Below are 26884 nucleotides of genomic sequence, written 5' to 3' on the forward strand. Positions count from 1 at the left end.
CAATATAATCAAATACAAAACACAGCTGTTGTCATTGTTTTGTCAGACATTGTTGCATCATAAAATAATGATTTTAGCACCACAGTTCAGCAGCTTGGGAATGCTGGTTAACAGGTAGTATTACTGCAACCCTCCCAAATGTATTTTTACCATCCAGTCAAATAAAAACTAACTGAACTGGCTGGAAAATCTCCCAATCTGACATCAGTGGACCTAACAGACTATAAGAAAATAAACTGGACATCCAAAACCTTGAATGCCTGAAATAATTCCTCTACTTCATTATTCTCTTAAATATAATCATTGTTATAACAGCACTGTATTCACTGTCAGTGTGTAATGTGTTGGTTGTGGCTCGTAGTGATGAACCTACAGAGAATTATCAGTGAGTCTGCAGCTCCTCTCGGCTTTACGGAGCTTTATAGTGAGTTTCAGCTCATTGTTTATCTGTCCGGCTGCAACTTTACTGTTTTGGTTCACTCTCAGCGCTCTCATAGCGTCGTTTTGGGCCGCAGCAGGCAGCTGTTTTCAGAGAAAAAGCTGTAAAAAGCCGCTGTACACTACCTGCTCAGCACCAAACAGCAAACAGACACAGTTAGCTGTAGACTAGCTGCTGAACATAGTGGAGCATTTAGCAGCTAAAGAGCCAGATATTTCCCTCAGGAGTTGGTAGAGAGTAAAAACAGAGCTAAAAGAGAGTGAATATTGGACTTACATTCACCAAGTGGACAGAAACACGACTCCAAATGAATGATAATGTTGCTCCGTAACTGCTGGATGTGGAAATAAGCAACTGTTTGCTAACAAGTTCAACATATCAACTTAAAAGCTGATGATGTGTCAGTGTTGTGTTCACTACTTGTTTCTGATGAAAACTAGTGGATAAAAGCAAATTAATGCAGGTTTAATTCAAAGTTAATGATCTTACTGACACCAGATAATTACTTGTGCACACAACATATTATTTTATTTTAACAAGATTTTGAAAACATCAGCTTTTGGACTTTGAAAAACCTGTAATATAGAGTATTTATGTCATTGTGTTGTGTACGCTGAGAAGCAGTTGACTTTTGTGTTGATCCTTCTGTTGTGACCTCTGACCCTCAGGAGACCTCAACCCCTCCACACACAGAGATCAATGGAGGATGACAGAATAACCATTAGCGTGTTAATCCTACAGCGGTTTGATGTCGATCAGTGAACAAATCCTCACCACTCAGTCGCTAATTTGACCCTCATTGTTTCAAACATCTCCGCTGCATGTGACACAGATTATGTGGCATTCAGGTGACGATGGGATAAACGGTCTCCGCTCGCTGCTGATCTTGCAGGCCAGACCCGGGAAGGAGAGGAACAACGGTGGGATTCTGGCCGCCAGCGGTGACAAAAGCTCCGTTGTTTGAAGCTCCAACATGCTGATTCACTGGAGTGACGGCGGGTCAGCTGACAGAGGGAGCGCTTGTTTAACAACACACACTCCGTCCCAACAGGGTCCTCCGTAACTCGAGTACAAGACAGAGGACAACCAACACACACACACACACACTTACACAATGTGGAAGAGTTTATGTCAAGACACACTGTTGTACCATTGTGGTTCAGACACAATGCACAGACTGTCCTCAGTATGTGTGTGTGTGTGTGTGTGTTATACAACTTGTTTGATTGACCATACTACTACAACCACAGACATAACTCGGCTCTGATTGGCTGGGAGGTGCCTGTTGAGAGTTGTGAAGGCGTCAGTAAAAGTCAAAGTCTAATGAACACTGACACATGTTTTTCTTGCCATGTCCTTGTCATTTTTTTCCTCTTGTATTTAAACTACTTCTTGTATTTGAGATGAAAGGATTATTCTGGACATTTTCTATATTTTTCTTCATGTTTGGATCCAAACCAACAATGAACTGATCTACTAACCAGTATTGTGTGTGTATCAAAGCTGATATATCTTATTAAAAACACATCAGTGAGCCACACCGCTGCATTGGGTGACATGTTCCTTCATCATGTTTAGAAACGGCTCCAAAGATTAATAACATCATAATTCATGTTTTCAGTCTCCAGAGAGTAGTTCTGTGTAAGGCAGACGATCTGGAGTCATCACAAGGAGGACGTAGAGGTAACTTTGCAAACGAAGCGTTCAGAGCAAATATAAATAACAGAAAACCACAAACAGCAAGATATGTCCTTTTTCAACATGTTGTCTCATTGAGATCATGATTTCAAGAGAGATTTGTGTTAAAGAATAAACATTAACAGTTGAAAGTTCCCCTCCATCCAGAAACATATTGTTCTTATTGTTCCTTCAGTTGGATCTTGTTCTCTTACTGAATGATATATGTGCAGAGGTTTTTTTCAAAGTTTTTTTGAGTTCACCTTAAATCTCACTTTAACTCATTGACGTACCTGCAGCAATGTGCGGGAACGCAATTCTGTTTATAGCTTCACTAGCTTGTTGTGCTACATATCACAACCTCCTAACTTTGTACTACAGTATAAATTTCTCAAAGAGCTTCATTAAAAAGTCCAGAAGTTGTGATATGTAGCACAACAAGCTAGTGAAGCTGTAAACAGAACCGTGTTCCTGCACATGCTCAGTAGCGTCTGCCTTACACAGAACTACTCTCCGGAGACTGAAAACATGATGCTGTTATTAGTCTTTAGAGACGTTTCTAAACAAACTAACATGACCAAACTCTTCATGATGAAGGAACATGTGACCCAGTGCAGCGATGTGACTCACTGACGTATTTTAATCAGATATATCAGCTTTGATACACACACAATACTTGTTAGTAGATCAGTTCATTGTTGGTTTGGATCCAAACATGAGATTTGTTGACAAGAAGAAGAATATAGAAAATCACCAGAATTATCCTTTAATATGCTTCTGTCGTCCATATTAGTCAAATCAAGTCAATATCTGTCAAAGTTATTGTCTTTTACAGCAGATAGGTTATTATTTTGAGATGCTGCAGAGTTACATGCTGGTAGTTGACTGAAGTGCGCTGCTATCAACAATAATCAGCAGGGCAACATAGTTTGTCTGCTTTCCAAAACTGTTGTATTGTATTGTATCTAATGGGACCATGTACAGTAGTATGAAACATAAATGTTGACATTTGATGTACTGCACCAGATTTAGCTTCAAGCTAATTTTCATCTGCAGTCCCTTACAATCAAAACATATAACAGCACAACAACAAACAGTACAAAGCAAAAAACACACAGAACATATTATACAAAATACAAAATACAAAGCTACACACAATAGCACATCACACACACAACCAAAAATCAACAATGCAAACTTGTCAAATCAAAAGCAAGACCACTTGCGTTAACGAGTAGACCATAGATGAAATCCAGCAGACCTTTCAATTTGGCCTTGAATGTATTGATGGAACTACAGTTCTTCACATCATCGGGTAGGGCACTCCACTGAGTTGTGGCTTCCACACAGAAAGCTGACTGCCCAAATGCAGACGAAATGGTACAATCTTGTATAGAGGATATTCTGGAGGATCTAATAGAACTTACTGAGCGAGTGCACACAAAGTCACATAGTGGAGGAGGCCAAACCATTTAACATTTATAAACTAAGCACAAATTTGAGAATAATCTAAAATTCTCAAAGCTCAGTAAAAACCATTACACATCACTGTTAAAAAATAATGATGTTTTATGATGTGACAATGCTGTGGTTGTTCAGGTCTGGTTAGGTTTAAAAAACTGTCCCGACTCGCGGGCAAGGTCCACTGTTGGGTTAAAACCTCCATCCATCCTCTATCGTGACAGATCGATGGATGACAGTTGGAAAGACGCCGGATCCAAAAACTGCTCTTTGATGATAAAAAATCAGGAGTCAGAGGTCCAAGCAGCAAAGTGTTCTTTAATGCCGGCAAAAAAGGAGAGCAATCAGTGCATACAAGATGTACCAGGTCGCTCTGAAGGTTCTGGCCTTCAGGGCGTAGGTTTTTATATCCTTGGGTCTGCATAGGTCACAACTATTGTCCATCCTCTTTACCTTTGGCTAATTACACCATTATATTTTATCTTCGTCACTCATTGTTGGTCATAGTTATGTCCATTTTTTTAATATAATTATTAGGGATCATTTTAGACCATTATTGCCAAGTTGTCTCCTGGCCTTTATTTTTTATAAGTTATTCTTGCCACTTTACACCCTTATTTCTTGATCTTCTCCAGAGTGTATTTTTAAAAAAGGTGAAGACTTTAATGCAGACCCAAGCAAAGTGACATGTAATACAAACACACTCAAATTTATCTAGTGTATGATTATGATTCTTTTACCGTATTTCTATACTTATATCATGATTAAATGTGATTTATGAGATTACAGATACATCATCAATAAGACTTAAACACACTATTACTTACAGTGTTTATGAATCACCCTGCATAGTTTAATATTGTCTGTTAGCACACCATGACTCTCAATGAAAATACATCACACCTCCTCCTCTGAATGAGGAAATCTGTCCACATATATGTACGTCATCTGAAGTGCACCACTGCTCCACCTCACAGTTACTACGACCGCTAGATGATCTGTCACGCTCACTAACTATAGGTCGTTCTTGGGCAAAACATCAGAAGGTGTCCAGGCTAGCAGTTTCCACCTGCTTCCAGTCTTTGTGCTAAGCTAGGCTAAACACGTCCTGCCTTATGTCTTTGCTGGATGCACAAAGATTAAACTGGTATTGAAAATGGACAGCCTGGTGGTGTTAAAACATGTTTCCCAACATTTCCTTTAATTTCCCATCCACAGTTGGCAGTTTTCTCAGGTGTTGATTTTGAGCCCCTGATCGTTACCATCACAGACTGAGCCCTGAGCCCTCAGACGCTGCGTGTCAAACATGCGGCGAGCAGGATTTATCCGTCCATCTGCATCATAACCTGCTGCAGTGTGTGAACTGAGCCTCAACGCTGCCGTCTGACACTGTAATGTGATTACTGCAGATGTCATGTTAGTTTTCATCCCGATCTGGACAACATGCTCATAATTAATCTTGGCATAAATCTGGACTTTGGCAGCCTGAGCCTGTAACACATGTTGCAACACACACACACACACACACACACACACACACACACACACACACACACACACACACACACAGCATGCAGCTCAGACACTCGTCATAAGCAGTAATGTGCCCAGTCTGGATCTTACGTCCATCACACAACATCATATTTACTGAGAACATGAAAACTTGTTCTTACTGCAGGAAATACAAGATAAAATAAAATACTAAATAGAAGAAAAATGAAAAAATAGACTTCTAAATTAAACTCCTTTTACCATTTTAGAAAGATGAATACTATGATTGTTGTATTTTATCTTTGGAACTTACAGTCCCTCACTTTTTTTTTAAATGGATGTTTTTCTGTCTAGTTTTTGTTGGTATTATTTCTGTTTCTTAGCTATTTTATTGTTTATTTATATAAACATAAATCTTGTTACCATTGTGTTTGTTTGATGCTTTTAAAGGTGCAGTGTGTAGAATTTAGTGGCATCTAGCGGAACAGATTTGGCAGAAATGGAATATTATATTCATAAATATGTTTTAATTAGTGTATAATCACCTGAAAATAAGATTTGTTGTGTTTTCCGTTAGCTTAGAATGAACTCTTTATATCTACAGAGGGAGCGGGACCTCTTTCAGGGAGCCAACCATGTTTCTACAGTAGCCCAGAACGGACAAACCAAACACTGGCTCTAAAGAGGACCTTTCACGTTTTTCGTGAGTTTCACGGCCACCGTATGTTTCTTCTTTACACTTATTCACACTGGTCCTTTAATATGAAGGACTTAATGTGCTGTATGAATAAATCTTTGAATTTTTACTTGCTTAATTGTTGCTGCTCTTCATGACCATATGTGTCAAAATATGATTATAACCAGTATTGTTAAATTGTGTTTTGTTGCTGTGTGTGACTACATGTACCAAATAGTTGGTTTTGTTGCTGTGTTATTGCATTAATGCTATTTCTTGTTTCTCCGTATGGTTTGCTAACTGTCTTGAGGTTGTTTTATTTTGTTGTCTTTATAACGTTTTATTGTTTGCCGTTAGTTCTACTTTTCACACCTGAAGTTTTCAGGTGTCTTAAAACAACAGTCAGGAGCCCAAATGAACATTAAAGCTGTTTTTCTTGCTGTAATCATTCCTCCTGTTCATACTGTCCATTAGAAGATCCCTTCATAATGACCTTACAATGGAAGTGATGGGGGACAAAATCCACAGTCCTCCTTCTGTGCTTAAATGTATTTAAAAGTTTATCTGAAGCTAATATGAAGCTTCAGCGTCCAAATGAGTCAAATCAAGTAGATATCTTTCAACATTACAGTCTTTTTAGTGCCAAAGGTCCTCTTTTTTCCAAAATCTGAAAACAGATTTGTGTATCAGAACTTTGTTTTTTCTTCTTTCCTCTCCCATTAATCATCTCACAACCCCTCAGATTTATCTGCTGACCCTTTGGAGGGGCCCGACCCCTAGGTTGGGAACCACTGGACTAAACTAGCTAACTGTATATAAAGTAGTGTAAACTAGCTCCACCTCCAGCAGCTACAACAGTAACATGCTGCTCTAACACTGATGCTTCACTATTAATAATCTAATGATGTCATATATAATAATATATCAGTCAGAGGGACCAAACCACTACTTTTACTGCAATACTTTAACTACATCAAGCTCATAATACTTATGTACTTTTACTGCAATACTTTAACTACATCAAGCTCATAATACTTATGTACTTTTACTGCAATACTTTAACTACATCAAGCTCATAATACTTATGTACTTTTACTGCAATACTTTAACTACATCAAGCTCATAATACTTATGTACTTGTACTGTAGTAGGATTTTTCATGCAGGACTTTTACTTGTAGTGGAGTATTTTTACATTGCTGCATTGGTACTTTTACTGCTGTAAAGGATCTGAAAACTGGAACTGAAATTGTGGTCACCATGTTAAAAAGAAGAGTTTCAAAGGACACAGTGATAAAACCAACTTCTCAAAGCCTCATAACACTGTAAAATGTTCCCTTAAAAATTCTTATTTATTACATTCAGAAAGAGTAAACAGCTACAACTAATTCAGTCTTGTGTTTGTGTGTTCAGTACGGCGCTAACGTAGTTAGCCTAGCTTAAAGACTGGAAGCAGGGGGAAAGCCTGGCTCTGTCCAGAATTTAAAAAATACATCAAACAACTAATGCTCACTTGTTTGTTTAATAGAAACTGAAATGTAAAAACCACAGTTTGAGGTTTTAGAGGGAGTCACATGGTGGAACTATAGCATGTTCATCATGTGTACCATTGTAGTGTGTTAGCATTCTAACATTTGCTAATTAACACTACTAAACACTACAGCTGAGGCTGATGGGAATGTCTTTGTTTTTTTTAAATTTCTGTTTGTTTATGGATTATGGATAAAAAGTGCAAAATACAAGATAAAAAAAGTACAAAAACAGTGCAAGACAAAGATTTACTGTATATATCATGAAGGCTAGCAGTTTCCCCCTGCTTCCAGTCTTTATGCTAAGCTAGGCTAACCACGTCCTGACTCCATTCCTGTACTTACCTTTGTTTTAGCTTTGTTTCATCAGAAATTTAGAAAGCTTTACTCTGTTTTCTCTGGATGAACTACACCTTCCATCTGTTTGGTAGCGTGAAGTGATTCTCCAGATTTCCCTTTGGTTTACAGTAATGATGTGTTGATGTACTTCATGAGCAGCCAAGTGGGAAAAATGGTTCACATCTGCTTCTTGTTTTAAATTCTAAATATAAAAAGGACAGGGTAACCATCTTGGAATAATGTGTAAATAATGTTCCCAAATCTGAAAAACAGGAGGTTTTCCCGTTCTTCCCATTCTGGCAACATGCTGTGAATTAAGCATAAGAATATGAATTTCTCTCAATGGTACATTTTGATAAGCGGTATGTTACAGCACCTTTTTACCTGTGAACTCACTGTGTCCGGCTGCGTTTCAGCTCGATTCGACTCGACTCTTTCATTCTCTTGAGGTGGCTGATTGCGTGAGAGCAGAGCAGACCTTCCCTTCTGTACTTTAATACGACGAGCCCGAGACTCAAGGCAAAGTCATTCATTAAACATGACCATCTAAAAATAAAGGCCTCCTCCTTTCACCGGAACTGCTCTCTTTAATCTGGGCCAGAGCTTCGAGTGGTTTGCATCGGCACATGAGAGAGACGACATGAGAGACAAAGAGAGACAGAGGGGATGCTTCACACAAGGGAGGAAGAGGAGGAGGATGTTCTCCTTCATACAGATCTAACACTGGATTTGTATTTCAGGGTGGTTTATTGCCTGACCTCTGACCTTCCTGTCGGCATCTCTTCTAAGGAACCTAAAGGTTTAGTTCCATATTTTGGGAAATAAACCTACTTGCTTTATGATGTTAGATGTAGTAGTCTAAACAGTAGGAATCATATTTTGTCCCTCTGTGGCCAACAGTGTTACATTTAATACTGAGGGAGTGAAAACAAGGCAGATGACATAAGGTGTCAAGAAAAAACAAAATAGTGCAAAGACAAGTGCAAATAATTCCTTTGAATTTATAATAATTTGTAATAACAATAATGCAGTAGATAAAATTAATGATAAGTAATAAATTGATTATGACACACATGGTGACTCATAATCATAAAAAGAACTGCTGTGATCCTACAAGAAAACATAAAGTCACAGTAACAGTTAATTACATCCTGCAGACACACAAGTACTCAGATCATTACATGAAAGTATCAATACATCAATGTAAAAGTACTTTGTTACAAGTAAAAGTCCTGCATGAAAAATCCTACTACAGTAAAAGTACATAAGTATTATGAGCTTGATGTAGTTAAAGTATTGCAGTAAAAGTACATAAGTATTATGAGCTTGATGTAGTTAAAGTATTGCAGTAAAAGTACATAAGTATTATGAGCTTGATGTAGTTAAAGTATTGCAGTAAAAGTACATAAGTATTATGAGCTTGATGTAGTTAAAGTATTGCAGTAAAAGTACATAAGTATTATGAGCTTGATGTAGTTAAAGTATTGCAGTAAAAGTACATAAGTATTATGAGCTTGATGTAGTTAAAGTATTGCAGTAAAAGTACATAAGTATTATGAGCTTGATGTAGTTAAAGTATTGCAGTAAAAGTACATAAGTATTATGAGCTTGATGTAGTTAAAGTATTGCAGTAAAAGTACATAAGTATTATGAGCTTGATGTAGTTAAAGTATTGCAGTAAAAGTACATAAGTATTATGAGCTTGATGTAGTTAAAGTATTGCAGTAAAAGTACATAAGTATTATGAGCTTGATGTAGTTAAAGTATTGCAGTAAAAGTAGTGGTTTGGTCCCTCTGACTGATATATTATTATATATGACATCATTAGATTATTAATAGTGAAGCATCAGTGTTAGAGCAGCATGTTACTGTTGTAGCTGCTGGAGGTGGAGCTAGTTTACACTACTTTATATACAGTTAGCTAGTTTAGTCCAGTGGTTCCCAACCTAGGGGTCGGGCCCCTCCAAAGGGTCAGCAGATAAATGTGAGGGGTGGTGAGATGATTAATGGGAGAGGAAAGAAGAAAAAACAAAGTTCTGATACACAAATCTGTTTTCAGTTTTTGGACTTTTTCTCTAATCTTTGATTTTTGCTGAAATATTGGATCATTTGAACATTTATTGAAATGAAAGCATGTGAGAAGTTTAGAGGGAAAAATCACTATTTGGTGGAGCTGTTAACAACTCATAGACATGTGAAATGTGACCCCGACTACACACTGCTTTTTGTAAGACGTCAAAAGACAAAAAGGTTGGAAACCACTGGTTTCATCTTTAACAATGTGTTGTATTTTAAAAGCTTGTTATATTATCCATTGTGTCAAATCTTCATCTGAAAAGTAACTAAAGCTGTCAAATAAATGTAGTGGAGTAGAAAGTACAATATTTCCCTCTGAAATGTAGAAAGTAGCATCACATGGAAATACTCAAGTAAAGTACAAGTAAATGTACTTAGTTACTTTCCATCAGTGGCTTTTAAATCTCATATTTTCATCCTGATGTTTTTCTACCTTCCTTATTTAGTTAAATCAAGTTTTAATGTCTCATATTTTTAAATCCCTCTTCCTCTCCTGCTTTCTTGTCCTTTATTCTCAGTCTTTCACCTTCCTCTCCTGTTTTAATCCAAAAGTTCTCTCCTTTTCTTTCTCCACCCTCCTCTCCCTCCTTCCTTGGCCTTGTAGGTGAGCTGCATGATTGGGCGTGCAGGTTGGAGGGGGTAGGCTTTGGTAAATCACATGGTACACTTTTTCCAGATCGGTGAGACGCCATTTTAAAGGAAAGTTTGGAATTTGTTGACCTGGGGAGGTGCAGGAGGAGGAGGAGGAAGAGGAAGAGGAGGAGGAAGAAGAAAAGAAAAAGAGAAGGAGGGAGGAGGAGAAGAGAGAGAGAGAGAGAGAGAAAAAAAAAAGAAAAAGAGAGGAGGGATTTACACAGAGAGAAGTTTGACACGAATGCACAACGGCAGGCTGTGCTGGGAATATAATACACAAGCGTGCGGACCAGTGCGGGATAAGTCAGGCAGGGTTTGGCACGGCTGGACTTTGAAGTTGTTTTTTTTTTTTTTTAATTTTTGGGGATAACCATCAAAGCTCCGGAGCTGACCATTTCCCTCCACCACTGCAGCAGCAGCAGCAGCAGCAGCAGCGGGCAGCTCATGCATGCATGCACCGCCTGCACGGAGGGATTTTTACGCGGAGTTAGATTTCCACTTTAGTGTCGCCACTGCGGGTCAGCCTGCGCGTTGCACGCCGGGGCAGGGAGCCTCTCTGGCGGGGAACTCCAGCGCGGAGAGTCGGTGACACACGGAGCTTCTTTTCTCGACTCCTGCTCGCTTTCTGTATTATTAGTTCAAACCGGCACCTCTGCCTGTTTTTATTACCCTCTTCCAGACGGAGATTTGGTGGTTATAATTTCCTTATTTGTTGTCAGTTTTCCCTCCTGACAGTTAGTTTGGAGGTTTGTTTGGCTCGTTTGGGGAACTTGGTGTCGTCGTGGAGGGATTTTCTTCACTTGGAGCGGTGACAGCGGGGGTTTAACTGGCGGAATAATCAATATAATCAATAAAAAAAACCCCGTCCTGTGTGAGGAGTGTATGTGGCTGACACAGAAGTAGCCCCAACCAGACCCCACCATGCCCGTCAGAAAGAAAGGTAAGCCGCTTTCACCTCACATATTACAACTAGCACGCTAGCAACGGCTAGCCGCTGCCTGCTGGGAGAAACTCAAACTGCAGCCCTCGTACAAAGAAATAAAACACTTAAACAAACACGGACGTACACTAACACGGATATAACTCGACCGGGAGACAGCCATCGCGGCGTATTTCGGCCTCACTGAGCCGTGCCGTGCCGTGCCAGGCAGGTAAAGTGAGTTAAAGTGGGGGCTAGCCGGTTAGCCGCTGCTGCTAACCCAAGTTGTATATGGGGCACCTTGTCTGGAGACAACTAAAAATAAACTCTAATATTAATAAAATATTTACCAGCTCGTCAACAGCCACCGCAGCTTCCCTAAAGCAGATTAACTGTTAAGATTTAGAAACATTATTGATATATATTAGTGCCATTAATACACTTTTATTACTTTTATATAAAAATAGATGAATAAATTGTGTCAGTTGTGCTAAATAGTGAGTTAACAGCAGCCTAATTATACTTGTGTCACTTCTACTCTGTACGTGTCCTTTAAATCTGCAGCTAAAGACTACTTAAAATATCCTCTCCAGTCCACACATGTTTAAGATGTATTGAAAATACTCCACATTGAATAATAATTTGCATAATTTGCAAAAAAAAAAAAGTATAATTATCTCATTCCTTCAGTTCCTTAAAATGACATCTACTCCTTCTACCTTCATTAAAAATGCCAGAATCTATAAATATGCAAATGTTCATTTCTAAAGTTTTCCTGCTGGACACAAGATGTCTCCTCTCTTCTCTGTAAAGTCTATTCTCAGTGTTAGTGCTCATCACACTTGTGTAAGTTGAACATTGAACCACGATTTGGCTTCCAAACTGGTTGTGATGTCACAAATCCTGCCGGTAGGTTCACGCCTTTTTAAACACAGATTTAAAATGAGCTCAGAGAAACTTTCCACTTTCCAGCAGACGAATGTGAAAACAACATTATTCTGCACAGAGAAGAAGAAGAAGAAGAAGGAAAAACCAGAAGAAGACTTTTAATAAAATATTCACAAGCTCTTCAACAGTCACCACAGCTTTCCTAAAGTAGGTTAACTGTAAAAACAATAGAAAGGATATTGTTATATACTAGTGCCATTAAATAAACCTTTACACTTTCACTTTCATTTAAAAAACAGATTCATGAATTGTGGCCACGATATTATCCCGAAAATCATCAAAACATGCTTAAAAATCTGAAAATGGCACAAAAACTTTACATTTAGTTAAGAAACATATTTTTATTGCATCACAGGAAGGACAGACGTCCTTTTTATGGTGAAAAACAATCTTATTTAACATAATCATAAATGATAAGATCCACCTGCATAAATAACAGATAAATAAATAAATAAATAACAACATTGTGTGAGTCTGCCTCTTTCTTACATGATCATTTCTGTATTTTTTTACATCAGGTTTTATTTTTCATTTCTCGACCGTGATGTCAAATGTTATATAACGTATATATAAATAACCTTTAGGCTGAAGAAACACAGGAATTTATCCTTTAACAAAAATAAAGTCCAACTAGCATAAAGTCAAACTGTTCTACTTTGGACCTGTTGTAGTAAAATAAATCAGGATCTTCTTCTAGTCACCATTATCCCGATTAATGGAAATTCAATACGATCAATTTTATCGTCTGTGTTTTTAATCTCGATCCGCGATAACATCGTATATCGCGTCATCGTTAGTGTCAGTGGTGACTAAATAGTGACTCAGTAGCAGCCTTCTGCTCTGTAAACAGTTATTTAATCACTTCGTCTGTAAAATGAAACACAAATAATAAAAAATATCCGTCACAGCTTCCCAGAGTCAGAACTGACGCGTCTTATTCCCGCTTCTGTTCAACCAAAGCAAAAAGGAATCAGACTCAACTGTTCAAATACTTCAGTGTGTTTAAATACATAACGTCACTTCAGTAATCTGTTAATTTGCCGTCCTGCACTGATGAGTCCACAGTTTATTTCCTCTGTGGTCGCTAAAGATGTTTAAATCAAACATCCCAAAAAATAAACAAGACCTTCTTCTTAAAACTGTGGAAGATACTTTTATTGATTAATCTGTCTTTTCCTCAATTTAAACGATTGATTGTTTAGGTTCTCATCCGGAGTTCAAGGTGACGACCGACAGTCTGAAACTTTATGATGATATATCACAGATAAATAAAGTTTAAAATATATCAGTTTACTGATTGATTAATGGACTTTCAGCACCGTTCAGTAATCTGTTTATATAATAATATAACAGTAATATCTGACTATTGCAGCAGCGTCTCATTTTATGAAATAAAACATCAGCCTTCAGATAAAACAAGTGTTTAATGATCGAGGCTGTTTTATGCATCATAAGATTATCAATATAAAGATCTGAGAGACTTAAAAGCACCGAATAAACAATTAACGACATCGACGACTCGTTAAGACGAACTCGCAGGTTTCTGCTGATTGTTTGAATGTCTTGAATTCAACTTCTTAAAGTAAATTATTTATGATACGAACACAGTTAGTCAGCTGAGGTTTTGATGATCTATAAACCTGAAGCAGACACACACAGATACTCTGAGCTGATTGGTCAATGAATCAATCAATATTTTGATAATTGATCAGCCCTTTTAAGTCATTTCTGCTTCTGAAAAAGTCTCAGATTCATTATAAACTGAATATCTTTGTGTTTTGGACAGAACAAGACATCATGTTGGACTTTGATGAACTATTTTCACTTTTCTGTGACGCTTACAGGCCAAACAAACATTTATTATAATAATAATAATAATATTAATAGTTTGATGCAGAGTTAACTTCTCTCACAGGGCTGCAAAAGTCAGACAGTCTACAAATATCAGGAGTTTAAGGGGCAGTTTAAAACTGTCTTATGTTTGTGTTATTTTCATCATGAGCGTTTTATCTCTGATCGGACTTCCTGTATTTTTTGTTTTGGTCATACTGAGATGATGCTTCACTCTTCCTGTTTGTAGAAAAGCCTGAAACCTTCTCACAGACTTCACTTTCTTTATATTTTTGTGTTTATTTCAACTCTCTGATATCTGCACACACACACACACACACACACACACACACACACAGTGCAGCTCAGTGTTTCAGCACTGAAGGATTATTGCTGCAGAAAAGCAGCTGTTCATGCAGCGCGACGACTCTGCGCGGCTGCAGGCTCTCGTCTGTGCGCTGAGCTGAAGCCGCACTCTGCTGCCATCACGTCTCAGATCAGTTTTCACTAGTCACTGAGGCTTAAAATGAACCAGCAGCAGCAGCAGCCACTGCTCTGCTCTGCTGTATCCTCAACTCACCTCTTCTTCTTCTTCTTCTTCTTCTTCCTCTTCTTCCTGTCGTCCAGATGCACAGCGAGCCCTGTTGCTCCTGGAGGAGTACCGGACCAAACTGAACCACGCTGAGGACCGGCAGCTCCGACACTCCATCCAGAGGGTCATCGACATCTTCCAGAGCAACCTCTTCCAGGCTCTCATAGGTACGACCCCCCCCCCCCCCCCCCGAAAACCACTGAACACACATCGTGGAGAAGTCGGCAGGCTCCGTCCTGCAGCCCTCCAGTCTAGAAAATAATGAGCTCCGTTCCAGGCAGAAACTCTGATGTATTAGAGCATAAAGTATGTGCTGAGTTCACCTGGACGCACCTGCAACATTTATGACATCACAGCTAGTTTTGCAGCCAATCGTGGTCCAGTATTCATCTCACACAAGTGTGATGTGTAAACTTGAAGCCTTCACAGCACAAACACAAACACAGAGAGAGACGTCTGGTGTCCAGCAGGAAAACTTTTTAGAAATCAACAATATTTCACATCATCACAGATATTCTGGATTTTTACATGAAGGAGGAGACGATGTTTGAAGGATTTCTAGCAAAATAATTGAACCTTTTTTTTGTGGAAAAGTGAATCAGATCCACGTTATTAGTCAAAGCAGAGTGTTTTATTGTCTTAATAGGAGGAGATATGAGCTGTTGTAATATTTTAGTGACATAATATTGTACATTAATGAAATTACTCGAACGAAACGAGGCACGCTGGACGGCAAGTTCACGTGGTCGGCTTCAGTCAGGCGGCGCAACAGGTCGATATATATATATATATATATATATATATATATATATATATATATATATATATATATATATATATATATATATATATATATATATATACATATATATGCTCGTTATATTCAAGACTTAAAACAAAGACTTGATAAGTTGCCCCTCTCACTTCTCCGGAGTTTTCGGAGGAAAACGTTGATGTATTTGTTTGTCCGTCGCCTGCGTTAAGGCGCCGTGCTCACGTTAGCTAACCTGCATCTCACACGCTCTCACTCTGCAGTAATAGTAAAGGGACACTCTGATGGCAGCGGCATCACATCAAGAGTTTCCATGGCGACGACACTCAGGGGGTTGACTCACGTTTCGGAACAGTGTCGCACAGAGATGCTCCCAAACGCTATTGGTTATTGATTTCTGAATGATGATTATTAGATTTTTTTGGGCCTGGTTGGCAGAGGAAACACTGATCAGTATATGAGAAAATGTTTGACGAACTCTCAGATATCGATATCGATATCAGTCACAATTCAGAGTTCAGAAATGTTTTATTTTTTCTCTACGCGCGTCTTTCCTTTGACTCATAAATATGAACTAATGGGACCCGAGTGTCCGGGACAACGTCAACCACTGATTTCATTCATTAGCGAAGGTCAAATATCACGCGTTAGTGACGACGCACGCCGACCTTTCTGACCCCGCATCACGACCGCCGCCGCAGCAGCAGCCGCCGTCCTCGTGTTTGTTTTGTCCCGTGCGAGTGAGGCGTCGCGGCGGGGCGCGAGCTCGTAAAGTCTGTCGGTGTGTCGGTGTCACAGCTGCAACATCTGGCAGACGAAGAGAAGAGTAAACTCCGAGAGAGATGATGAGAAAACAGCGGCGCATGCGGCTGGACTGACGGATGAGGTCAGAGGTCAGCAGGTCGTTCACTGTGCGTCTGTATCGAACCGCAGTAGTGTCAAACAGACACGATGACGTCGTCTTTACGTTTTTATCTGATCATTTTGTAATTTTTTGCTTGTGTTTAACATTTGAGAGCCACAGACATGTTTATGTTTCTCAGGGTCAAACTTGGATAATCTTCAGGATTTTGGTAATTTTTTTTACAGAATAAATACTATAATTCTCTGTTTCCAGCTTCTTAAATGTGATATTTTTCTTTGACATTTGAGGACGTCGTCTTCGGCTTCAGGAAACCATTTTTTTTTACCATTTTCTGACATTTTAAAGAACAAACAACTGATCAATTAATAGAGAAAAAGAAGCACAGATGATGATGTAAATAATTGGTAGTTGCAGCCCGTGCGTGTGCGTGCGTGCGTGTGCGTGTGTGTGTGTGTGTGTGTGTGTGTGTGTGTGTGTGTGTGTGTGTGTGTGTGTGTGTGTTGCAACATGTGTGTGAGCGAACAACGAGGTTAAAGACATGTTTTTGTGAGTGGAACAAAACCAGGAGAACCAGTTATGTTACCTGGGAGCTGTGGGAATGGCTCTGGGTCAGCCAGCTGGTCGGTGTCGGTTGTGTTTTTGGCGGCGGCGGCGGCGTGTTCTCGTCACCTCGCCTCGCTGCCAGCTAAACAGGACCAGAGTCAACGGAGACGCTTCGCGCTGCGGGGTTAACGGACACCAAGCAGCAGGAATGTGGTCCGATGTGTTTGAACTTCCCAGGACTGACTGACTGGCAGCGTTTCAGTGGTCTGACTGGTGAGAGTGAAGCTCAGCGTCTCGAGCTGCAACCATCAGTCGACTGGTCATCAGTCGATTGACAGAAAGCTCATCTGAAACTCTTCTGATTATCGATTTATTTGACATTTTTCAATCAAAAAGGTGAAAAAAATCTCAACTTTCTCAAAAGCTTTTTGAGTTTTTGTTGGTGGGATGAGACACTGTGGGCTCAGACAAACGTTTAATCGATTAAAGGATTAATTGATACTTACACTAATCTTTTTCTGGTCCTTTAAAACGTCTATTTATTGACTTTAATCCTGCCTTTACTGATGTAAACAAGTAGTGACCAACTCTGACACATCATCAGCTTTTTATTTACCATTTAAACATACTGGTTTCTCTATTCCCAATATTACAATATTATTAAATGAGTCTTTTACTTTGGATCCAGATAGAGAATAACTGTGCCTACTCATACATATCAGGAGGAAAAGGAGGTTAAAATAACATATAAAGTTTATTATACATGGATACATATACACATCTCCCATACCTCATGGCCAGTTGAATGTCATCCATGTCATCCATATTGCAGATATTGTGAAATAGAATAAAATAAAAAGAAGAGAAACGTTTCAACATCTGTAGCTGTGAAATATGAACTCAGGGCTCTTTGTTCCTATGACGTACATCTCAGATAAAGTCTAATCTAATTGGTTTTATGTATTTCTATCCATATATATCGTGTATAACCTCGACCCAGTCCTCGACCTCAGGTACCTCGTTCTTCAAACACTGTCTGGTAATCGCTTTGTCCCCAAATCTTGTTAAATCTACGCCCAGTATCCCCCAAGTATAACACCTCCTGAAGCTCCTGGAAGTGGTCCGCAGCGCTTTGTATCATCATACTTTGACTGTATAATATTCTTCCACCCATCCAAGATAAAGAACATTCATGTCTTTCCATTCGTCCAGCGATGTGACGATATTTGCATCCCACCTCTCCCACCTCTCCTTTCACATCGTCAGCTTTTAAGTTGATATGTTGAACTTTTTAGCAAACATATCTTTGTTAGCAAACTCTCTTTTAGCTCTGTTTTTACTCTCCACCAGCTGTTAAATGCTCCACTATGTTCACAGTGTTCTTAGAGCCTGAAAGACTAAAACAATAAAGAATAAGAGAGGGTTTATCGGGGGATGAATGTCACCACGACGTCCTTGTTTCAAGTCTAGAAAAGAGCCTTTTGTCTCCTCGTCTTCATCGCTATAGAGACCAGACGACACATTCATTCATTAAAACAACACAAATGTATTTTATGTGGGAAGCAGCTGCATCAGAATCAGTGCTGCTTCCTTCATGCACGGTGACGATTACGGCTGCGACTAATGTTTATTTACTGTCGTCACATAGATTAATCCGCCCATTATTTCCAGATTGTTCCGTTTATAAAATGTTAATAAATAGTGGAGAAAAAAAAATGGCCGTCACAGTAACCCTGGAAACCCAAGGTGACATCTTTAAATAGCTTGTTTAGTCCAAAATGATCCACATAAGACAAAAACAGCAAATATACACATTTCAAAAGCTTGAAGTTTTAGCATTTTTGCTTAAAAAATGACTAAAATAGTTAATTGATCATTAAAATATCATTAAGATTAATTTAGTTTCAGACTTGTTTAATGGAATCATCATTTAGATCTGACATCTGATTATTTTAGAGTTATTTTATTCCTTCAGCAGCACAGTCTGATGTTTTTATTTGATCAGTGAAAGCTGATGTTTCTCTCGTAGCTTTACGCTGACGTGCTGCACCCATCGGTCGTCCGCGGAGGAGGGGAAAAATGCAGCGTCACCATCGCAGTAATTAACACAAATTCAAGAAAACTTTTTGCTAAATAATGACAGCAACTTTCCTGTATGAAATGTCTGAATCAACAGACGGACTGATTGTCTCACATCCTGTCGTGGAAACTTACGTCATTGCGGCGCGTTCAGCGAGGATCAGAATCAACTACGAACCAAAACCTCGAACCAAACGGACGACGAGATGCCGTCTGACTCAGACGCTGAACTGTAATTCATGAGCTGAAACACATCAAACTCAGAACTCCTCGTGCACGGCCAGTATTTCCAGTCAGGTGCTGGTCGGTCGCAGGAACATATATACGGTGAAAATCAACATTAACCGCCGCACACTGAGATGACTTTACTGTGACTTTTATTAAGAGCGAACAACACGTTTCGCCTGTAGCTTCTTCAGGTTCGCTCAGTACGAAGAAGAAGCTACAGGCGAAACACGTCGTTCGCTCTGAATAAAGTCATCTCAGTGTGCGGAGTCATTTTTATATAAATAGATTTATTTTAATGATTTTATTTGTTTCTGATGCTGAGCTGAAAGTTTATTTAATAAAGGTTATAAATGGAGCTCAAGTATTTTCTTTTCTATAGAACGTTGAGTCCTTATGGTTCTCATGTTCAGAGAATACATTAAATGAAATAAAGTTGTTTCTGTGATCAGCAGGAAGCTTTTTATCCAAAGATCCTCACATGTGACTCTTTATTGGTTCTAGTTTCCTTTGCTTGTAATTTTCACAATTCCTGCAATTTTTCTGCAGAAGAGCAGATAAAACATGGAAACTTGTATCGTAGTTTTTGAGAAATCTGCTGCAAAATGAACTGACTGACTTGTGTCTGAACTCTTTTATATTGATCTCTGATACCTGCAGACACAAGCCGAGTTGTTCGTACAACAGAAATCAGTTCATTCATCACCGACCGACGCTTCCATTCCTTCGGTTTTTCTGTTTCTTCCTGCGAACGTCCAGCGGAGGTTCCCGCCTTCAGCGTCTTCATCACTAACAGATGAGTGGAGATCATCAGGGGGGTGAACACGGTGGCCTGCTGCTTCCTGCTCTCCTCCTCATCCTCATCCTCGTCATCGTCACACCAGATTTAAAAGAATCGATAATGAAAACAATAACTCACATCATGATCGTTGTCTCAATGAACCGTTTAGACTATAAAATGTTGAAAATATCAAAAAATGCCCGTTTTAATTCTTTTACTTCCTTGTTTTGTGACCAACAGTCTGAAGTCCAACATCTGTGTTTCTGTCCTGTATGAGAGAGAAAAGCAGCTGATAATTAATCAATTAATCAATTATCAGAATAGTTGATTGATTGTTGCAGCTCAACTGTTTATATTTTATTCATGTTTCTTACATAGTTCCCTATAATTGTTACAGTTCTATTTATTTTTGACTATTTCAGTTTATTCCTGACGGTGAATATTTTACATCTCGACATTAAAATAGTTGAACTTCTTCGGCAGGTGATGAGTGAAAAAAAAATCACATAAAAATCACTGTTATTATCTTCTACGATTCTGAATCGATCCATAAATGTCATAAACTGATTTTCTAAAAATGTCGTTAATAACGTGACGTTGACTGAAGGAAACAGGTGGAACTCAACTACCTGAACAGTCTGCAGCACGCAGGAGTCCATCTTCAAAAAACATAATCCAATAATCCAAATAACTTAATGATAAACAATTACCTCATGAAAATGAATCAGAACCACAGACGGCCTATAATATCTATCTATCTATCTATCTATCTATGATGAGGAAGCTTAAACTTGACAACTGCATTAACATGAATATTTTAATCTCTCTGTGATGTGATGTCAGCTTCATGACTTGAGACGTGATCATATACAATAAAACAAAAGGTTAAATGTTAATTTAAGATGACAGAATTAAATAAACGTTGATACTCGGTCAGACGTGACACTTTATTGTCATTCTTGCGAGCTCTAAGTTCAGCAAACTTCAATATTGAATCTAAAATAATCACAACATGCTTTCATCATAAAGATAAAGAGGCTGCAGCACACGTCTGCCTGTCCCGTCTGCAGCGTGTCGTCCCCTCTCGGCGGCGACCTCTGGTCCATTTACTGCATCGTCACGTAGCCTCTGTTGTCACATGACTGCTGACAGTGAAGGTCCATTTCTGATTTTTATTGCTGTTTGCATTAATAACCGCTCTCAGGTTGCAGTACTTGGATTATTTTTTTAAATAGCCTGTTTTTATTTTAGATATTATACGATGGTCTGCGGGAGCATAAATCACTATGAGGGGGATAAAAATAATTCAGCAGAGGCAGAGATATGTGTGTGTGGGGGGGAGATTCCCACCCTGGTGAAGTATACTGGTAATACTTTCTGCTCTGTCGCCCGCAGACCAACGTTAGCGGAGCAGCAGGAACAAACCTGAAGCTGCTTCTGTTTACGGCTACATAACACGACCTCCTCACTTTTTTACTGCTCTCTGAGAAATTTATGATGTAGCACAAAGTCAGGAGGTTGTGATATGTAGCAACAAGCTAGTGAAAAGCTCTGTGAACAGTAACGTGTTCCCCGCACGCGCTCACTGCCCGAGCATTATGATATCATCACTGTTACAGTGTCCAGCGTCTCCAGGTAGGAAGGAACATGTGACCCGGTGCAGCGACTCTGGATACACACACAACACTTGTTAGTAGATCAGATCGTGATGAGATTTGTTGACGATAAGAAAAATATAGAAAATCAGTAAAGTTCACCTGAACACCTCTGCTCCTGTCCAGCATGTGTTTCCTCCTTCACCTCTCACTGCGCAGCAAACACTCCAACATTTAACCAGTGATGTAAACTACCACTTTCATTATTCTCACACAGGCAGAAGACTGTAAGACGTCTCCAGATGAATCACTACTTAACTTTTTAAAATGAAAAAGCTGCTCACACACTGACCTTCATCGAGATCATTCATCCCGTCTGCCAGTTATGTTTCATGCTACAGTTCAGTGGACTGAGGACACGCTGTACCGGAGTTAGAGGCTAAAAACTGAAAAAAGATTCCCAAAGATTCCCACCTCACTGAACAGATACAGTCTGTGTGTTTTGTAGGTGTTTATATGTGTAAAAAGTTGTATAAAGCCTTCATGTGTCTGTTTCTGCTGCACTGAAACTGTCCATCATGAGTCTGATGATAAATGTTTGTCACAGCGATGCTAATCGTAGCTAAACGTTATTATCATGATGATAATAATCAAAATGCTACTATTAGTGTTAAAATATAGTTAAATGACTTCACATCAAGATCATCTTGGATGTTTTTACTGAACAGCCGTCTGTGTGTTGCCGGGCAACCAAAGAAAATCTCGGTCGACTAAAACCGTACATAATCTTCAACTAATCGATTAGTCATGCTAACCTATTGTTGCTAACTTTGGAGCTAACCTCCTTCACTTTTCCAGCATTTGGGGAAACAACAGACGTGACTTTTTAGCATTTAATAACTGACACACTGTAGTCTGTGCTGTACATTTACTGCCAGACTGACAACTTACTAACTTTTTCCTCTGCTCCGCTCACATCCACCGTCACTTCTCCGTCCCTCGCTGTTTCCCGCTCGCTACGCAAACGTACTCCTTAACGGAGTCGCACGACCAGTGGTTTCCCAGGCAACAACACTGACTCACGTTCCGGAACAGCGCTGCTCAGACACTCCCAAACGCTGTCAAATATTAAAAAATATTAATTTTGGCCTGGCGGGGGTTCTCGTTGTGATAATTATAGGAGAAACGCTGATTCAGTAAACGTTCAGTAAACGTTGAGTACAGTTAGACCCAGCAGGCTCCATCAGGTTGGGCGAGTTCAAAGTTGTGAAAACAACGGGGGTGTATTCAAAACACCCCCGTTGTTTTCACAGGTAATTTGTTAGTCTGTCCCTCCCGCCGCAGGAAATAATGGATTAATGCTGGAAAGCTGTTGATGTGGCACTTTTCTCCTTATGAAAATAACACGGAGATTATTCGACCAATGAGAATTTAATCAGACGAGAGCATATCGACCAACTAATCGACCAACTAATCGACCAGCAGACTGCAGCCGTCTGTGTGTTGCAGATTTGATGGACTCTGCATAAGAAATAACATCAAACACTGTCAGTTTAGGAGCAGAAATGACTTTAAATGCAGCTCAGCATCTATGAGGTTATAAACACACATTCATATTTTGGAAATATCAGACTTTTTTCTGATGAAATTGAGCGATTTGAACTTTGTAGTTAGTGTTAATCTGCTGAGTTTTAACAGTTAAATAACATGTTAAATATGTAAATGCACACGGAGCATGATGACAGTCGTACTGGGCTCTAACAGGCTGGTCGTAGCTGAACAGAATCGAGCTGCTCTGTGTTCAACGTTTCCTCTGAAAACAACAGTAATCACAGTATTGACGGTTGATTGAGACGTTATACTGGCACATCTCTGTTTCTACTCTCTCTCTCTCTCTCTCTCTCTCTCTCTCTCTCTCTCTGCCTCGGTGTGTTTGTCACGCTCACCCTGACGTCCCAGCGTCCGCTGATGAAAAGTAGAGTTCTGCCACACAGTTTTCCAATCTGCCAAACCCCCCAAAAAAGAGATGTCTGCAGCAGGCCGAGAGCAGTGTAATCCCTCTGTGGACACGACGATTACCCCCCCCCCCCCCCCCCCACCCCCCCCCCCCCCCCTCCAGCCCCCCGGTCCATAATCCCACCATCACTGCTGATTTACTGCGTGCTTCACTTTCTGTTTTTCTTCTCATTCTTTCACTTCACGCTGGCCTGATTCCTCTCAGAGAAACAGATGGCGTCTATTGAATCTTTTCAGTTTAATAAATCAGTTTTCGGCACGAAAAAAGATTTGGATGTCATTCGGCTAATTGCAGCTTGTCTGCGGGTTTTGGCAGCCGGACGTTTGAAGGGTCGAGAGCTGCAAATAAGGATTATTTTGATTAAGTGATAAATCGTTTAGAGTGTTTAAATATGTAATTTCTGCTCTGGGAGTCTCTCAATCAAAACAGTAACAAAAGAAGGAGTTTGAAGACGTTGTGAAGTAGTGCGGGATCTTGGGAGTTGTTGTCTTCATCGTTAAACGACCTCCTCGTTAGGATTCCTTCAGTGTTCGTCAGTCAGGAGGTTTTTACGAGGAGCTGAATTATCCGCAGACGTCTCCTAAACAAACAGATCTGGTGATTAAAACAACTGAATGAAGCAGTTTCACATCTAAGAATCAGCTGTCCGGTGGCCGCTAGCCGAGCTGCTAACGATTAATTACATCATCAGGTCATCTGCAAACAATTTTCTTTATTTAATTGATTCATTCTGTCGTCTATAATGTCAAAAAATGGCAAGAAATTGTGAAAAAAATGCATGTTTTTGTCCAAACAACCATCCAAAATCCCAAAATAAGCATTTAATCCTCATTTTTCAAGACCTGAAAACAGAGAATGTTTTCATTGTTGTTAGAAAAATGACGATTAATTGATTGTTTTGTCTGTAAAATATCAGAAAATGGAGAAAAAATACTTCCTAGCCTTTTTTAAATGTCTCATTTTGTCACTTTACTGTCATGTATGACAAAGAAAAGCATAAAATCTTCACCTTTTGAGAAGCTGAAATGAACTAATTACTAAAAAAGATGAGTCAGAGCAGTTTTTCTGTTGATCAGCTGATAGATGCAATTAGAGTTGATTAATCAGTCTGTTGAAGTGAATACCAGTTGAGTGTTAAATTACATTTTTTCTAATTTTAAGCAGAATTCCAGCTGAGTGACTCTGTAATTAGAAACCGTAAAGAGACAATTTCCACTTAAATACCAACGACTGTCTTTGTGCTTCCTCAGCTGGATGAAAAGCTTCTCTTTGTACTGAACTTCCAAACATCAGGAATCATCTGGAAGTCGGATGTAGAGATGTCGTTGGAGCGAACGTGATGTCAGAAGCTGCGGTTCTCTTCAAACAGCTACAGATTAATCGTGTGCCATCTTGCTTCGTCACGTTTCTGTTTGGACGGAGCTTATTAACACTTAAAAAAGACTTTTTGTTTGTTTTTAGTTTAAAGTCACATGTGAGGAAGAGCAGTGTGTGTTCGTCTTGTTCTTGTTCTAATTTTCGGTGTTAAACAGTGTTCGATGTGCGTCGTGACCTTTGCTCACCGTAGGTGTGATTAGCTTGTCATATAATGTCACTTGGATGTTGTGTGTTTTCCTCACAGACGGCGACAGCGGTCTGAATAGGTGTGTCTTTTATTAGCCTGTACAACAGAAGCTCTTGTGTCGGCAGACTTAACTGGTTAATATGATCAGTCACAGAGAGGACAGCTCTCTTTAGAAACTATCTGTCAGCTAACTTTAATTACATTTCTGGGAGCTGAAAATGAACTAAAGGAAACCATTGTGCTTCACTGAAAAACCAACGACCAGCCGTCCCGAACACAAAGACGTTCAGTTTATAAAGATGTGAAGAAACAGAGAGAAGCAGAAAATGTGAGACGCTGGAAGAAACTGGAGACGGAACAATTAACATTTTCCCTTTTAAAAACGTTAACGATCGACATCATCGCTGATTCATTTTCTGTCGATTTAAAACAAATCTTTTCTTAGCTCCTAAAGTGAGCTTTTTTACTTCATCTGCACACTATTTTCTCTATAAATCTGTGAATTGTTTTGTATTTCAAGCTGTTTTTCACACTTTCACACACCTGAGATACTCTTTATCCGAGGAGAACAGAATCCTCATCCTTGTAAAATGCATTAAACCATTAAAGCAGAACGTAAATCCCACATCTCAAGACGTCAGAGGATGTTTTGGACATGTTTTGGACATGTTTTCACATGAATTCAGAGTTTCCGCCAGCGTATCGCAGTCGGGCCTGAGTTAACCCCCCCGCTGGGCCTGAGCATCGGGGGAAACTGGAAAAAAAAAGTATTTTAAGATGTTTTCTAGTAGTGTAGCTCCTTTTATGGATTAGTTCAGTGCATGTTTAAAATGTGTGTGTGTGACGATGAGGCTGCAGAGACTATGAAGTTCAACAGTATAGCTGTGAACGGTGCAGCGTGTGTACAGTTGAGGCTATTAGTCGGTGAACACATGCTTGCTGTCTTGCTTCTCTCTGCTGATAACGAGCACAGAGACCCGGACAGACATGAGAGCAGCTGCTGCTCGTTAACAGCTCCGCGTGTTTACAGCAGAGAGCAGGAGGGAGGACAGACGTCTCACTCTGCTGCTCTGTGCATTGTCCCGCTAAACATTGATAACAGGCTCAGGATTTTACAAGTTAGACTTTTTTTTTTTTAGTTGATGAATGTGGACGCCAAAATGACCGCTGGTCCTAACAACTTTTTTTGGCGGGAACCCTGGAATTTATGTCCTCCGTAGCAGAAAAATTATTATTTAATTTCCAGGATGGAATATTGTCTTACATACAGATCGCTTGTTTTATCCAACCAACAGTCCAAATATCCAAAGATGTTCAATTTACTGTCATATAGGAGAAAGAAAAGCAACAAATCCTCATATTTTTCAGGACCTGAAAACAGAATGTTTTGCTTAAAAAAAAAGACATAAATGAGCCAATTAAGTCTGTGGAGGGAGAATATAAAACAGTAGAAGTTCTGTTGTGGTTCCAGGATGAAGAAGCGTGTTCAGTCAGTGTAAAACTGCAGCCGCTGCTTTCAAAAATAAACCTCTAACTCTGGAAAACGGCTCACTGGTTTCACTGGAAAACCATCTCCAACAGTCTCCCAGACAATCCCACAGACGTCCCCCTTTTTTCTTTTTATGGGACATCAATACGCTGCTGTGTTTAAGGTTCGTCCCCTGAGGACACTCAGACTAACCGACCCGCTCCTTCACGCTGCGAGATGGAGACGGTTTCCAGATCTTCACTGGTTTAGTTGGTCTTGAAGAAGAAGCTTTTTGTCCAGTTTAGTGATATTGTGAAAAGGCTCCAGTCCCTTTTCACGAGGCTCTACCCCCCCAACATGAGTTAA

The 26884-nt window shown here is 39.5% G+C and overlaps 1 protein-coding gene across 10 annotated transcripts in view; it reads left to right on the top strand.

The window, feature by feature from the left end:
- Positions 1–10250: 10250 nt before the first annotated feature.
- LOC121907944 (discs large homolog 1-like protein) overlaps positions 10251–26884 on the top strand; it is a 139508-nt gene continuing 122874 nt past the window's right edge. For 4 of the 10 annotated variants that reach the window (XM_042427527.1, XM_042427522.1, XM_042427523.1 and 1 more), the window contains exons 1-2: positions 10254–11260; positions 14645–14776. In XM_042427527.1, coding sequence (XP_042283461.1) covers positions 11242–11260; positions 14645–14776 — 151 coding nt within the window. In that variant the 5' untranslated portion in view covers positions 10254–11241. Of the gene's footprint in view, positions 11261–14644; positions 14777–26884 lie in introns of all 10 variants that reach the window. The other 6 variants (XM_042427519.1, XM_042427520.1, XM_042427525.1 and 3 more) reach the window with 4 other exon arrangements.

Source organism: Thunnus maccoyii, chromosome 12, assembly GCF_910596095.1.
Source record: "Thunnus maccoyii chromosome 12, fThuMac1.1, whole genome shotgun sequence".
Taxonomy (NCBI): Eukaryota; Metazoa; Chordata; class Actinopteri; order Scombriformes; family Scombridae; genus Thunnus; species Thunnus maccoyii.